The sequence below is a fragment of the Sinocyclocheilus anshuiensis genome, unplaced genomic scaffold, assembly GCF_001515605.1.
Source record: "Sinocyclocheilus anshuiensis isolate Anshui unplaced genomic scaffold, SAMN03320099.WGS_v1.1 scaffold1859, whole genome shotgun sequence".
In the NCBI taxonomy this organism is placed as follows: domain Eukaryota; kingdom Metazoa; phylum Chordata; class Actinopteri; order Cypriniformes; family Cyprinidae; genus Sinocyclocheilus; species Sinocyclocheilus anshuiensis.
The window spans coordinates 187,628-205,247 of record NW_015551109.1 but is presented as its reverse complement, the minus strand read 5'-3'; the positions used below and the strand labels follow the sequence as shown (position 1 = coordinate 205,247).

General features: G+C 42.8%; 1 protein-coding gene and 1 pseudogene across 1 annotated transcript; both read left to right on the top strand.

Moving 5' to 3' along the window:
- The first annotated feature begins 2,591 nt into the window (after window positions 1-2,591).
- LOC107662937 (uncharacterized) lies at window positions 2,592-3,598 on the top strand. The gene is made up of 3 exons (XM_016453076.1): window positions 2,592-2,893; window positions 3,072-3,444; window positions 3,548-3,598. The coding sequence occupies exons 1-3, from the start codon at window positions 2,592-2,594 to the stop codon at window positions 3,596-3,598; spliced, it is 726 nt and encodes a 241-aa protein (XP_016308562.1).
- A 696-nt stretch (window positions 3,599-4,294) lies between these two features.
- On the top strand, window positions 4,295-9,071 carry LOC107662936 (uncharacterized; annotated as a pseudogene).
- The last annotated feature ends 8,549 nt before the right edge of the window (window positions 9,072-17,620 follow it).

The following is a 17,620-nucleotide window of genomic DNA, read 5'->3' as shown; positions in this document are numbered from 1 at the left end:
CTGGACTATCCACTTTTAGCTTTTAGGTTGACAGTGTTTTAAGCTCGTAACCTTTGTTTTATCACGCCTTGCGTTCTCCCTGTAGCGAATAGCGAATCAGCTCAAAGGGGAAATATGAATAATTAATCATAACCATAACTAGTTATAATTAATTATAAATATTTAGATCCTCAATTCTAAGAACGTTAATTTCCTGGTTAAGGAAAATAACTTTCTTACTGTACAATACTACTCAGAGCATGTAGCAAAAATCTGCATGATTAGGGACTCCAGTTATGAGCAAACAATTAACCACGTCAAGTGTGTTACAAGTAAGACTTTATTAACTACATAAACATTTAAACTAGTCTAACATACACATACACACACACACACACAGACACGAATACAGCTGGTATAGGAAAAGGGTTAAAGCTTAGACAGTAAAAAGAAGATAAATAAAAACATGAAGCTATGGTACCATTTGATAATCAGGTCACTGATGTGAGGCCTTTAAGGCCTGACAAGATTCACGCCTCTCAGGATGAGCTTGTCCAATGAGAAAGGCTGAAATTCCAAGCGGGAGTTTGGAAATACTGGGGAGTTTTATGACCCTTTGTGTGAGAGCATGGTAATTTGCATATGGAACTTGAATCAAAATTACTAAAAATTCTTAGAACACTAATATATTGCCTATGTACCAACATATAATATACACTCTCGTTTAGATCATCAGAAGACGAATTCATAGATACTAAACATGGTAGGATTATATATAGGTAAGATGACATGAACGAGTGGTTCTATCCTAAGCCTGCATAAAACAGTATACAATATAAAAGACAATATACAAGGACAGTAAAAGCATACACAATGACCTGAAGGATATGCGTGTTCATTCAAAGAAAGGTTTTCCTATGAATTAATTAGAGAACAGTCCATTTCTCTGGGCATTATGTGTCTTTCCTATGAGGAAAATGAGTGAGTTTCTCTGCCCACATTCCTTTGGGCAATAAAACCAGTGATATCAGCATTGGTTGCCATGGAACCAGAGGTCTGTTCTGCCTTTCTGAGGTGTTAGATGCATTTCGGGGGAAGGGTCCATAGACCCTCGTTATTGGCTCTTTGTTTAGGTGAGGGGGTGTTAGATATTATTTGTTAAATATAACAAATAGTTGTGTGTCTGATTGGTCCAAATGCTACACAGACATCACATCCAGAATTTTTCTGGTGGTTACACAGATTGGCTCTTTGCTGTAAATGAACATGCTCGTCAAATCAGGCCATGGATTTTTTTTTTTCAGGCTTCTTACAATTATCATTTCGTTCTCAAGATTTGTTACACGTTTGGTATCCCCTGTACAATCATGATTCAGATTGCACACGTGCTCGATGACCGTATAATCATTTATCCTCGGTAATGCCGTTTAAACGTAGAGTCTATGAAGTCTATTACATGACATGTTTTTCCCGCAGCACAGCCGCAAAGAACAGCCGCTCTTTGCTCACAGGGGGTGTGATTTAGCATAGACTTGGTCATGAGGAAGTTGTGACGGATCTTTTGTATTGCGTTGTACACTCGAGCTAAATAAATTGTTGGGGCAGAGGTCTTGTTTCTACGTTTCGGCTGTTGGTTGGTTGTTGAGATGGGGGTGTTGCACTCAAAGTGGAGGCGGATCGCAGGGGTTGTTTCTACAGTCGTGCAAAGTCTACGGTGACCGCAGACTTTTACGCGATTGGATTGGCCGAGAGTCTACAGTCACCCGACCGCAGACTACCAGTCACACGCCGGCATCGACTGCAGACTACCAATCACAGGCCTCACGCGCTACTTTCAAGAGGTGATTGACAGCTATCAGTGACGTGCGCTAGCACGCGTCTTCGATCGGCAAAAAACAAACAAGATTCTACACGAAAAAGTGAGAAAAAGGTAAGTCATTATATTGACATCTGTTAATTGTCCACATCGCGTCACATCTGGCTTGATGTTACAGTACACAGTACATTTACTTTTCTATGTTTACATTGTGTACGTTACTACTATTAGCATTGTGATAGTATTATTTTTGCAAATGTGCTTCTAAATAAAACATTAAAACACAGGTTTTTACGGACTATAGTTACAGTTAACCTATTGCCAACTATTGCATGGTGTAATAAATCATACTTCGGTAGATAAGGAATGGTTAAGTGAAAAGATGAATGAAATTACACTAAGCACGCTTAATAATCATACATATATTACTATGAGAATAACTGCAGTGACCACCTGTAATTTATCTTTGCACATGAATATTAATTGTGATGTTTGTGAGATTTATGAGACTCGAAAGGCAATATATTGCTAATTAGCTGGTGAAAAAAAATAGAAATCTTACTGTAATGAGTTATTATTAGGAGTACAATACTGTCACCTTCAATGACCACCTGTAATTTATCTTTGCACATGAATATTAATTATGTTTGTGAGATTTATGAGGCTTGAAAGGCAATATATTGCTAATTAGCTGGTGAAAAAACTTGAAATCTTACTGTTATGAGTTGTTATTATTATGAGTAAAATATTGTCACCTTCAATGTTGTTGTTTTGTTTTTTTTCAGTGTACCTTGATATGCCGAAGCCAGTTATCCGTCTCCAAAACCCCAATGCTCCACTGGGTCGTCAGCAGGCTTTATTGGTGGCGACAAATGAGGCCCGTGCCTACAGAGACAGAAGAATGAATTTTCCTCTACCCCCTGATCAGCTGCTCAATGAGTCCACTGCCCTACCCCATGCCCAAAGGGCCCTTCGTGCTGAAGGCATTGCAGTACCATCACGACAGCAGTGTCTGGGGAAGCTGGTGCTACCCTTGGGCCAATATCTCAATGCCCCGTTTCCCTGGCTTGTGTCAAATGATGTGGGCTACATGAAGTAGTAAGCGTATTCTATATAAAGTTTTTACAGAAGTCATATTTTTAAAAAGATGCTGATAGCAAATAATCTCTCTGAATATTTATAGAAGTATATTGTTGTTATCGCTGTGTAGTCTATTTTTTTTTTTGTCTTTGTAAAGTTTAGGTGCTAATTTTGCAACTGATGCATGTAATTGCAGTTTGATTGACAAGCACAGAGAAGAACTCTCTAAAAAACTTGGAAAGGCGAAAGTACAAAATCAATGGATAAAAGACCATCTGGCAGAGTACGCAGAGAGCTTTCCAGAAGTATCAATCGTCCTGGAGGCCAACATCCACCGATATGTTTATGGACAAAAGGGTTTCGAGAACCATACCTTCCAGGAGATGTGGGAGCTCTATAGCCTATATTCTGCACAGAACGACAGGCCAGATGATTTTAATATGAGCCAGAGGGATTCGATACCGAAGGCATACAGCTCTGTCAGCCAGTGGCTAAATACACCTGTAACCCACATCACCAGTGTGCAGATGAAAAGATTTAGGACATACATTTATGACAAGAAGAGTCAAGTAAGTCGTCTGAATCACAAACCGTATTCCCACAACAATAAATTAATGTTTTCAGCACATACAGCACATTATATCTTTCATGATAAAAAAAAATGTTAATCAGAATGTTATTATTTACATTTGTTATACAGATGTCGAGCTCTTCCATCAGTGACCCCTCATGGCTGGATGACACCCACTTATTGGAGGTGATCGAATCGGAGTCCACAGCTTCCACAACATCATCCTCATTCACAACTACATACACAAAATCCTCCTCGTCCACAGCATCATCAGCAGCCCCAGCGGCAGCCACAGCGTCATCCGCAGCCACATCCACACCTTCAAAGAAGTCCTCATCTACACCTTCAAATAAATCCTCATCCACAGCATCCTCAGCAGCCACAGAGTCATCCGCAGCCACATCCACACCTTCAAAGAAGTCCTCATCCACACCTTCATCAAAGAAGTCCTCAAAGAAGTCCTCATCCACACCTTCAAATAAATCCTCATCCACAGCATCATCAGCAGCCACAGCGTCATCCGCACCTTCAAAGAAGTCCTCATCCACACTTTCATCAAAGAAGTCCTCAAAGAAGTCTTCATCCACACCTTCAAATAAATCCTCATCCACAGCATCATCAGCAGCCACAGCGTCATCCGCAGCCACATCCACACCTTCAAACAAGTCCTCATCCACGCCTTCATCAAAGAAGTCCTCATCCACAGCCTTTACTCGTGTTTTCCCAGTAGAACCATCACAGAGTGACTCCCCAGTGAGTAATATTTACATACACAATTAAACATAAATGCTAAAAGTTGGAGTGATATTACACATGTATTGTTATGTAATTATGTTTTCTGGTTTGACATGTTTCAGGTCGAGCTGGAGGGCTGGGTGCGACTGTGGGAAAATCCCAATGGCATTCCACCAGCTGACCTCTCCTGGGTGAAGGACGACACCGAGCGAGGACTCTTTGGCCCTATTCAGGTGTATCGCGACAATGCTGCGGTATTGAAGAGGCGGCGTGTAATAAAATCAGACCACATGTGGTTTTACCCTCCAGAACCTCCAGGCTACATCAGTGGTAGTGTGCCAACTCCACATCTCTTCTTTCGGGGTCGCATCTTTGTGTGGCGGCCCGTTGGAGTTTGGAAATTCTCACTGAAGTGTCCTCGAGGAGAAGAATGTGTGGGTCAAGGAAAGAATGTGTACCTCTACAAATCAGGCTACCACACCAAGGTATTACATATTATTTATTAGATTAGTTAATATTACAGTTGGTATACAACAATTAAATTATTTTTTATTATGTAAATACACCTACAGATCAAATAAAACAATGCACTGTGGGTTTTAAAAAATTTTTTTTTATATATTGCAGGTTCATCACATTTGTGACGTATCCAGCTGGTACTGTATAATAACAGAGGTCCTGTGCTGCGGCCCGTGTACAAAAGCAGCCAGGGGTGGCGGCAGTGGCAAGGTGGGCAGGTGGTTGGCGTGGGATTCCACCATTCTGTGTCAACTTAATGAGGCTCACCAAGCCATGTTCCCTGCTATTCTGACAGACAAGTGAGTACACTAAACATTGGTGTAAACCTAACATGCCTTGAATTAGTTGGCATATTAATTATCACACTTTACAGGCGTGGTGTGGACAAGAACGTGGTGCAGCTTCTGAGGGACCGGACTGAAGGGAACACCATGGTCAAAGTGTGGAGACAAATCCAGGAGAATCACGTTGAGGAGTATCTCCACAGGAAAGACCTGTACACCACAGTCCTCATGACTCTCGTGAAGCCTGGGGGAATCGTTTCGGCCTTAGGACACACGTTTGAGGCTCCACCTCCTCAAAGAGAGCTTCCCTCTGCTCGCCTGCTTCGTCATGCCTTCCTGCTGGCAGAGGCCAACAATGTACAGGACTACAGGAACCAGATTCTCTCCACTTTTGGCACAGTGCTAAAAATGGACTCCACTAAAAAGGTACATACAGCGATACGAAACGTATAAAACATGGTTTAGAATTTTTTTTTCATTATTTACTCACCGTCACGTTGATCCAAACCATTGTGACTGACTTTCCTCTGTTAAACACAATGACAGATACAGAAAGAGTTTTCATTTTTGGTCTGTTCCTTTAATACGTATGTACACTGTTTTGAATGCAAATGTATTTACGTAGCCATAGTGTGAAGTGTAAATCTCAGTCTCTCACATCTTGCAGGTGGTGAAGAAGCTGTCTGGAGAGGGTAAAGGCACAGCAGAGTGGTTCACCAGCATAGGCAATGAGCATTCACAGATTGTCTCATTTGTTCTTACCTGTGAAGAGTCCACCGAGTGTCTGAAGCCCATGTGTCAGGGAGTAATGGACCGCTTCCACCAGGCCAATCAACCTGTGCCCAAGATCTTGTACGTTGACCGTGGGTATTGTCGTTCACAAGGCCCGACCACTGTGGAGAGCTTGTTCCAGACGTGGGTGGAGAATGGCATGGTGGTGCGTTTGGACATTTTCCACTGGATACATCGCTTTGATGCAGCCATTCGCACAGACAGCCACTCCAAGTATGCTGTGTTCAAGTCTGCCCTAGCAGGAGCGGTGCTGGCCTACAACCGCGCAGACTTGGAGCTGCTCATCAAGGCTGTCAGAGCAAAGGACCCGACAGCTTTTGACACGGTGACTGATGAAGACATGGTGCGACTTTATGTATCCAGGGAACAGCTGAAGCACCATGTTCGCAGAGTCACACTTGGGGCTCAGGAGACCTTCCGGCTCGTCCAGATAGCCATAGATGAGCTCAAAGATCCTGCTGGGCTAGACGAAAGTGGAGTCAGCCTCTACAAGTCGCCAGGTAAATAATTTGATGAAAACATACAAGAAAAGCATATGCAGAACATAGAAACTATATGATCTACATTTATTGTTTCACTATATACTGTGCTGTTAGTGTATATTATAAATAAACAGTAGGCTATATAACTGTATATCTATTTATCATTTACTGTTGACACATGCATACTATCTTGTGTTTAAATATTTATTGTGATTTCTTTACAGAAGCAATAGACGGTGTGTGGGAAGGCCAGCAAAGACACCTTGAGTCCATTCAGGATCCTCCAGAGATGAGCATGTACAGAGTGTCTCATAGCACCAACATCAACGGGGTGGACGTTCCTTATTACAAGTGTCTCCGTGGAAGCAACAGCCTGGAAGGTTTCCACAAAGTTCTGCCTCACATGATACTAGGTACAAGTTAAACAAATGCGCAACATGTTTTCAGACATTCAGTCCTTACCTTTATACGATGCACACCAATTGTATCTTTGAAGACCACACTGTAGCAGCCGTCCACCCATACCCTGCTTACGGTCAGATTATCTGCTCTGTCTTTCATATATACCTGGTGTACTTACCTGCTCACTAGTTCTCTATCTGTGCCTGCCGAACTGCATCATACTCACCTGACATACTCGCCTGCTGTGCCATCCGTCGTGCTTTTTGTGGTGTAGTTCCTTTATATCCTGCTGCAAATAAACACTGCTTTGGGTCATGTCATGATTTGAATGCCCTTTTCTGTCATTTCAAGGTCCCCACTGTGCTGCACGTCCTTATCAGGTTTACCTGATTAGTGGAATCGCTCGTTGGAACTCGGACCGCAGTTCTGAAGCTGTGTTTGGTGGCAAAGGGAGAAATCTCAGATCCTACTCTGCGCCTCTGATTGAGCGCCTCAACACCCGCTGCCAGCAGCTGTTTGGAGAAACTGTGGAGGAGAATTTCCGCGCCCCTGCTGCTGTGACATCAAATGAGCTGCTTGGTTTGGAGTACCTCTTCAGCCAAAGCACAGGTGAATCTGGTGCCTTCTCCCTCAGTGACCTCTCAAAGGACGGACCCAGTCCAGAGGAGGAGGTGGTTCAGCCTGACCAGCCTGACCCCGATGAGGACGATGAGGCCTACCAGAGCTACCCAGAGGCAGAGCAGGACAGGGTGACTGCTGACCCAGCCCACATAACCCTTACCATGGAGGAAACCACCACTGCTCACCCTCCGGCCTTTGTGAGTCATTTTCTGTTCACCTGAATGCACCACTAGCATTTATTCAGTCTTTTTAGTCTGAGTGTTGACTGATTTTAAAATGAAGCCAATTGATGCAAACATTTTAGCTTAACGTGATTGTTGTACTTTCCAACAGGAGGATGCCTGTAGCCCCAACCCGCTGCCTGGATTCCAGCAGCTGGAAAACTTCTGCTCTCTGCTGGTGAAGATTGGCCTGACTGCGAATAAGCTGAGCCTGACGACGGAGCACAGGAACAGGCTCATCGCCGCATGGCACGCTGTCGAGGAACATGACAAGCAACCACAGAAGTTTCATCAGCTGTACAGAACACACTGGGGTAACACATTGTATTGCCGCACAAAGTGGGACGATCTTGCTGATGCTGCTGTGATTCAACGAGTCAAGATGGCCAAACGCTATGCACCGGCACAACAGGACATCAGTGCTCATCACAACAGACTAATGTACACGCTCGTCAAACTTCTCTGGTTGGGGTTACCTCACAGTTCCAAAACGAGCCTGGAAAAAACATCCATCCTGAAGGCCTACAAGATAATTCAGCACTGCATATTGGTGGAGGATCCAGTGCTGAGTAAAGTGGGTATTCCTCTACCAAAGATTAACATCAAGACGGTCCGGGATTTTATCCGTCATCAGGAGAGGCTCATCAACCTGCAGTCAACAAGAATGCCATCAGCCACAATATCAAAGACTGCGTCGGTCTCCTCAAAAGACTTACCTCCAGCACCATGTCAGCCGTCGGTTCTCCCTCCACCTGACTACCAACAGATTGTGTATGAACACATTCCCAGCAAGGCAGGGACCAAAGTCTTAAAAGAACGATCAGACATGGTGATGCCAGCTCCAAAAAACCCGTCCCAGGCAAAACACCCTGAATCTTCACTGACGTCTGACTTACCCCAGCAGAAAACTCAAGCCATGTCTACCATCTTCAGACCTCTACCTAGAATCACTTCATCCACTGCTCCTACACAAGTTATTCCGGCCACGTCCACCAACGCCACACCTGTGACAGTGTCTTCCAGCCAGACTGACACGTCACAGAGTGCTGACACCCCTTCAGTCTGGTCTAGAGCAACAATATACAAAAGAAAAAACACAGTCATTCTTACTCAAGTTGGAGCAAAGCTTTCACGTTGCTTTTTAAATGTTTTCTATATCACGTAACTAATATTTTATACTTATTGTAACTTGTGACGTTTATATTGAATATTGTTTTTGTATTGTATTTTAATTAATTCAAGTTTTATTCTATTTCATGTACGCCACACCTGTGACAGTGTCTTCCAGTCAGACTGACACGTCACAGAGTGCTGACACCCCTTCAGTCTGGTCCAGAGCAACAATGTACAAAAGAAAAAACACAGTCATTCTTACTCAAGTTAGCAAAGCTTTCACGTGTACACCACTTGCCCATTTGCACACTTTGCCACCAACCCACTCAGGGACACAAAAAATATAAAAAGAAGACTTTTTGTCCCATGAAAATGATGTCGACCTCCAAAGGATTTGACAACAGAGTGTACACCAGCTATGAACACTTTACCACAGTTGTGGACTCACAAGAGTGAACTTTGTCTTGCTGTTCTGAAGTTCAACTAGGACCACTGTTGTGTCGTTTTTATTTTTAGAGTTACATTTCATGTAACTACAGTTTATATTGCATATTGTTTATTCTATATAGTTATTTTGTGCATCGGTCAAATATTTCATGTTTAAACATAATATAGTTTTTTTTATATATATATATATTAACTAGTTTATATTGAATATTGTTTACATTGTTTTATATATATTTTATTACATGTAACTGTAACATTTTATATTTCATGTAACTGTAAATAAATTCAGAACTTATAGCATTAAAGGAATCTGTCACATATTTTACATATAATTGTCTTGGAAAAGACAGCTTTTTAATAATTTTCACTTAAGATAATGGTATATACATTACCTTAAATAATGAACAACACCAAAAGTAAAACAAAACTGTACTTTCATGTATGAAATTGGGATGCATTATAAAACACTGAAAATACATAAAAACAAAAGTATTACAACTATATACTGTAACAAAATATAGTCAGTGCAAGAATAACATACATTACATTTACATTATATTAAATAGTAATTTTAAATAAAGCATGGGACAACAATATGATGTCAAAATGTTTTTTTTTTTCAGTTTTCATGATGAATAGAACACTTGATTGATTATACTGATAATCATAGACATCAGATTAACAACAACTGTCCAGCACATTGAGTTCAAATCTCTTACATTTACATGAAATCAATAAACATATCAAAATAAAAATGAACAATAAATATAGAATGAATATAAACAATATAATACAAACATATTATGAACAAACAACACATTTAGTCACAAAATCACTCTCCAACCATGTTCAAACTGACACAAAACTGACTTGCTAATACCTATATACACCTGAAACAAATAAATCAAACATGTCAAAAAGTCTGTAGATACTCATCCAATCATGTTACAGATCAATTGCACTATAGTCCGGCGCATCCCCCGGGTGAAGGTGGGCCTGCAGGGGTGTGCTTTGACCGGTTGTTCAGATTTGTTACACCGAATACACAATTATACTGAATACACAGACTGATCATTTGGTTTAAAATAAATGTAACGACTGAAACAGCTCGTCTATCGTTGAGAAAATGGTGTTTAACACAGGTACGTCGCTTTGCTTGAAATATAGTCTCGTTTTGCAACATTTGAAGGGGTTGATCTCAGGAAGAGGCCAGTCACGATCATACTCATCAGAGTCAGGCTCATCGCTGCTTTGAGACAAAAAGTTTGTTTCAGAATCCTCCCAACGTTTATTTACCAGCATAAGATAATTTTGGTCATGAAGCGTTTTGTTCCAACAGGAAGATGTGGATATGTAGTCTGGTGGCTTTGTCGCACAGTACAGCATACCCGGTGTTGCACCATCCCACTGGAAAATTAACCAAATGTTTTCATCCATAATAAAGTTTCTCCAAATTTGATTGTAGAAGTATGTCCAGTCTATGGTGGTCAAAAGCAGGTAGTCGCATTCGGATGTATATTCCTCATAAGATTTCAAAACGTAGCGTTTCATAGTCCGCAATGTCTTGTCAAACACAAATCTCCCCACACGATCATCAGACACAGTGAAATCTTGTTTCACAAAATCTTCGTCTTCACGGACAATCTTTGTCAGACCATGTCTTTCCCAGTGCGTATTTTCATCCGTTTCAACAGAACTTCTTGGCAGTGTTGCAGACATCGCTCTTGTTTCAGGAGTTGTTGGAGCAGCGTTGTAACAATATAGAAATGGCTCCTGCATATAACTGAGTCCCCCCAAACCTTATTTAAATACAGAATTCTGAATGTAGGTTGGGGCTGTAGGCATCAAACAACCAAGGACATAACGCCTTCAACAGTCATAAAACGTGCACTTTAATGGATTCAGCGAGATATTATCTCTCAAATTATCAGCGGGTTTTCTTGCAAACTATGCAAGTGTAAACTCTAATAAGCACAAAATTTTAAAACATGTCCAAACGGTCATTGGCTAAGGGGTTTGCGAACGGGGGTTCGTAGATGCTGCGCCCCGCCCACCCAAAATTTTTGGGGGACCGGCTGGCACCCCCCGCCGACCCTTCCCGGCTGCCCGATGTCCTCGGGTGGGTTTTGGGAGGCCTGAACCCACTGGGGGTCCGACGGGAGCCCCCCGAATTCTGAGGCCCCCAAAAGCAGTACTGCCTTCATCCCCTGTGTGGCAGCACCACCATACAACTCCAGGATTATTGCAATGGGCTTCTGGGCCATTCATATAGTCTAGGGGTGGACGCTTTCTTGATTCCCCCCATACCACGAACTCACTATTTATCCGCTGACCCACTAAAGTGGGCAAATGACCCCCGGACCCCCACTGACCACTGCCAAGCCACGCCCCCATCCCACGAACCCACTATTTGTCCAATTACCCACTAAAGTGTGCAATAAACCCCGGACCCCTGCTGACCTCTCCCAAGCCACGCCCCCTTCCCATGGACCCACTATTTGTCCAATTACCCACTAAAGTGCTCAAAGACCCCCGGACCCCCACTGATCAGTCCCAAGCCACGCCCCGTCCAACAGACCCACTATTTGTCCAATTACCCACTAAAGTGCTCAATGACCCCCACACCCCCACTGACCACCCCCAAGCCAACTGTTTCTCCGATTACCCACTATAGTGGCCAAATGTTCCGGTGACCTCCGCTGACCACTCCCAAGACACAACCCATCCCACAAACCCACTATTTGTCCAATTACCCACTAAAGTGCTCAATGACCCCCACACCCCCACTGACCACCCCCAAGCCAACTGTTTCTCCGATTACCCACTATAGTGGCCAAATGTTCCGGTGACCTCCGCTGACCACTCCCAAGACACAACCCATCCCACAAACCCACTATTTGTCCAATTACCCATTAAAGTGGGCAAATGCCCTGCTGACAACTGCCAAGCCATGGCCCCATCCCACAGACCCAATATTTATCCGATTACCCACTAAAGTGGGCAAATGTCCACTAACCACCTAAAGTGTTCTTATACAATAAATTGCAAGTGTCCATTTGCCATTTAATGAATGGCTTCTCTATAATAGGTTAATGGGATGATTGTCCACTAACCGCTTAAAGCGTTCCCATTCAATAAGTTGCTATTGGGATCTGTGTCCATTTGCAGTTTATTGAATGGGATCCCTATAACAGGTTAGTGGGATGATTGTCCACCAACTTTTTAAACCGACCCCATACAATAAGTTGCAATTGGGATCTGTGTCCATTTGTAATTGATTGAATAGGATCCCTATAGTAGTTTAGTGGGATGATTGACCACTTACCCCTTAAAGTGTTCCCATACAATAAATTACAAGTGGGACATCTGTCCATTTGCCATTTAATGAATGGGATCGCTATAGTAGTTTAGTGGGACGATTGTCCACTTACCCCTTAAAGTGTTCCCATACAATAAATTGCAAGTGGAACATGTGTCCATTTGCCATTTAATGAATGGAATAGCTATAACAGGTTAGTGGGATGATTGTCCACTAACCACTTATAGTGTTCCCATACAATAAATTACAAGTGGGACATGTGTTCATTTACCATTTAATGAATGGGATCAATATATTAGATTATTTGGATGAGTGTCCACTTATCCCCTAAAGTGTTCCCATATAATAAATTGCAAGTGGGACATGTGTCCATTTTAGGGGTTGCACCGACTAATCGACTAGTCGACTAGTCGACTTCAATGCTCTGCCATGACGCTTTAAGCTTGACGTCGACTAGTCGCTGGTCCTATAGAGGGCGCAACAGGATAATAAATCTTTGAAGGACTTCCACATTTATCAACACTGTTCTGTGATTTCTCAATAAAATAGCTTAGAAACTGAAAAGTTCAAGCATATATTTCATAATGATTATATTCCACAGCTTCACTACTAGTAGAGAGACGCTGCCAGGTAGAATTCACACACGCAATCGCTCTCACTAATGCATTCATATTAATGTAATCTTTACTGTGCTACTTTATCTGTATCTGATTTAGAACGAGCAGAAATCTGTGATAAATATAACGACTTAAAGACAAAAGAACTGATAAAAAAAGCTGTTATAGGAGCAACAGTCATGTGGGCAGCGCTGTGTCATATGCCATAGCTGTGCACAAGGTGTTTATCACAGTTCCATACTTATTTGTTCATTAATGACGTCATCAGCGACTAGTCGACTTTGACTCGACTTTCATCACATAAAAGTCGACTTCAAAAAATCAGAAGTCGTTCAACCCCTAGTCCATTTGCCATTTAATGAATGGGATCACTGTAATAGGTTAGTGGGATGATTGTCCACTAACCACTTAAAGCTTTCCCATACAATAAATTGCAATTGGGACATGTGTCAACTTGCCATTTAATGAATAGGACCACTATAGTAGTTTAGTGGGATGATTGTCCACTTACCCCTTAAAGCGTTCCCATACAATAAATTGCAAGTGGAATATGTGTCAATTTGCCATTTAATGAATGGAATAGCTATAACAGGTTAGTGGGATGATTGTCCACTAACCACTTAGTGTTCCCATACAATAAATTACAAGTGGGACAAGTGTTCCTTTACCATTTAATGAATGGGAATCACTATAATAGATTAGTGGGATGAGTGTCCACTTACCCCCTAAAGCGTTCCCATACAATTAAATTGCAAGTGGGACATGTGTCCATTTGCCATTTAATGAACGGGATCACTATAATAGGTTAGTGGGATGATTGTCCACTAAACAAAGATTTACAATTGTGAAAAATTAAGAGAATTAAGAGATGTTAAAAAAACTGCTTACCACAATTTTAGTTTAAACACTCTCTTGTAGAAGGACTTTCATTTAATTATCGTATACTGTATTTGTTCTCGTTTTCTCATAGACAATCAAAATCAACATTAAAAACGTTTACAATAGTTTAGAAGAGAGGATTTCAGTATTAGGTATTCGTTATACTGATACATATTTCTGTTGTGCAAACATATTTCCTGTATAAAAGACTATGTCTATAACCTTTTCAAGAGGATGTAGTATGTACTATGTAGACATAATCCTGCTAGCAAATATGCCAAAAGTGACCAAAACAGAAAAATTGTAGCACGAGGTAGATGCTTATGCTTATGAAGAAAAACGAGTCATTGGTACGACAAATAGAATGTTAACATCGTCATCAGCTATCTGAACAAGAGGTCTAGATGAAGTGGTGTAAGAAAAAAGTTATTTAAAACAACATTTACGAAAATATGGCCAAATGTCCCAAGCGGAATTTTTTATATTCATATGGTAAATTTCTTAGTGTCTCTTGAGTTAAATAGGGGTTTTGTGTGCACAAAAAAAATTCCTTGATATTTTGCATTTGTAGCCTTTTCAAAAGGGTCTACAACTTCAAACTTTACTGAATATGTAGCTTTCAGAGCAATGGTTAGATATGTTTCAGTTGTATGTGTAAAACAGCAAACCTTACTTTATATTTAACGCAATCTCACATCAAAAAGATGGATAATTGTCCTAAAAAAGAAATACTGACTTAGTCAAACACTCTCAAGTAGAAATTTTCATTTATTTCTATAAACACTGAATGCTGATGGCTCTTAGAGAGAAGGCATCATCTACAGTCATAGTAATAACATATACAGTCCAACAAACAAAATGTGTACAGTGTCATCCATAATCCTGATCGTCTGACTTGAATAAAATGTCAGTCACAATAGATCAAGAGGAGGTTTTCTGTATTCTGTATGCGTTACGACCCTTTTCTTAAATGATGCAAACACTGTCTGAGTAATTAGGCCTCTTGAATTTACGACTGTGCCCACATAGATCTTGTTTGGATATTATCTTTGGGGTCTGTAGGGAAAAAACATGGATGATAAGGTTTATTCTATATCTATTCTATATCTATGTGAGTAAAAAAATAATAATAACCTAAGAAAATGGTAATAAACAGTTGAAACAAGCTCAGCTGATACATCTCTTTAATTTCATGTTGGATGCTGAAAACTCCACATTCTGTTGGATCTAAAGCATTAGACAAGATTTTTTTAAAAAGGCATGAAACCATGGTGCTCGAGCAAAAATATTGAATAAAATATGTTAAGTGAATGTAAAATATGTTCCCCTTCAGGAACTCGAGCTGCGTCAAAACGCTTTGGGAACGCCACCAGCGTGACCATGCTCTGAATCACGTGTGTAATCAGTCCAATGGATGGGCGAGACATCACGGACGGGGTGACATAGCGACCAGGAAGCTATAAAAGCATGTGCTTTTCCCTAGGGGAAATCCGCTTCGCATGATCAAGGTCACGAGCTGATGTTTTCGTGCCTTAGACATGTGGAGAAAACGTTGGTTCTTGTCACAGGGCCCGGTGCTGGGAGCTCCTTGTCGTCACGTAACATTAACGACGGACGCATCCTTCACTGGTTGGGGTGTGGTAATGAGTGGCCACCCTGCCCGCAGTCTGTGGAGCAGCCGCCATCTTAACGAGGCACATCAACTGCCTGGAGATGTTAGCCGTGTTTCGAGCACTGAAACACTTCCGCCCTGACCTAAGAGGCCACCATGTGTTGGTGCGCACCGACAACACAGCGGTGGTCTCTTACATCAACTGGGGAGCGGTCATGAGTGGCCACCCTGCCCGCGGTCTGTGGAGTGGTCGCCATCTCACGTGGCACATCAACTGTCTGGAGATGCTGGCCGTGCTTCATGCACTAAGATACTTCCTCCCAGACCTAAGAGGTCACCATGTGTTGGTGCGCACCGACAACACAGCGGTGGTCTCTTACATCAACCACCGGGGAGGTCTGCGTTCGCACCCCTTTTACAGGCTGGCACACCAGTTCCTTGTGTGGGCCCAAGGGAAGCTCCTTTCGCTGAGAGCAGTACGCATCCCTGGGCATCTCAGTCAGGGAGCAGACATCCTGTCGAGACAGGGGCCGAGGCCCGGGGAATGGAGACTCCACCCAGATGTGGTGTGTCAGATTTGGAGGATGTTTGGCCAGGCTCAGGTGGATCTGTTTGCGACTCGGGAGAAATCTCACTGTCCCCTCTGGTCCTCTCTGACTCATCCAGCTCCTCTCGGACTGGATGCCATGGTACAGACGTGGCCGAGGCTTCGTCTGTACACCTTCCCCCGCGATTGCTCTGCTCCCGGGAGTTCTGGAGAGAGTGTGCCGGGACAGGGTCCGTCTGCTGCTAGTAGCCCCATTCTGGCCGGGCTGAATATGGTTCTCGGACCTGATTTCCTTTCTCGATGGTCTCTCACCTGAGGTTGTTGAGACCATCCTCCAATCCAGAGCTCCCTCAACGAGGAAACTGTATGCCCTAAAATGGAAACTCTTCACTTTTTGGTGTGGAGATCGCCAGCTCGACCCAATTAACTGCCCGGTTGGTTCAGTGCTGGAGTTCCTGCAGGCTCGATTCTCCGCAGGGTTGACCCACTCCACCTTGAAGGTGCACGTGGCGGCCATAGCTGCTTACCATGCCCCTCTTGGTGGTCAGTCTGTGGGAAATCAGCCCCTGGTTACACTTTACACATGCGCTGAGGCTGATGCCCCCGTTATGCTCTCGTGTTCTCCCATGGGACATGGCCATGGTCTTGGAGGCTCTCTGCAAACCTCCGTTTGAACCACTGGAGGAGGTTACAGATCGAGTTCTGACACTTAAGACTGTCTTCCTATTAGCCTTCTCATCACTGAAGAGAGTCAGAGATTTGCAGGCCCTGTCAGTGGCCCCCTCCTTCCTAGACTTTGTGTCTGGTTTGGCCAAAGCTTTTCTATACCCCAGGCCGGGGTACATCCCTAAAGTGCCCTCCTCTGTGCCACGGCCCGCCGTACTACAGGCCTTCTGTCAAGTCAAGTCACCTTTATTTATATAGCGCTTTTAACAATACAGATTGTGTCAAAGCATTAATTAGGAAAATAGTTTGTCAATAATGCAAAATGACAATAGTAAACACTCAATTTGCAGTTAAAGGCAGTTCATCATTGAATTCAGTCATGTCATCATCCAGCTCAGTTCAGTTTAAATAGTATCTGTGCAATCAAGTCGACGATATCGTTGGAAATTAAGTGTCCCCAACTAAGCAAGCCAGAGGCGACAGCGGCAAGGAACCAAAACACCGTCGGTGGCAGAATGGAGGAAAAAACCTTAGGAGAAACCAGGTTCAGTTGGGGGGCCAGTTCTCCTCTGGCCAGACGAAACCAGCAGTTCAGTTCCAGGCTGCAGCAAAGTCACATTGTGCAGAGGACTCAACTGGTTCCTGTGGTCTTGTCACGGTGGCCGTCTAGGAGACAAGGTCTTCACTGGCGATCTGTCTCTGGGGCTTATCTAGTTGTCCTGGTCTCCGCTGACATTCAGGGCTTTAGAGGTCCTCTCTAGGTGCTGATTCACCATCTGGGCTGGATATGTACTGGATCCGGGTGACTGCAGTGACCATCTTATACAGACTGGATCTGGTGGCTACGGTGACCTCGGAATGAGAGAGAAACAGACTAATATTAGCGTAGATGCCATTCTTCTAACAATGTAGCAAGTA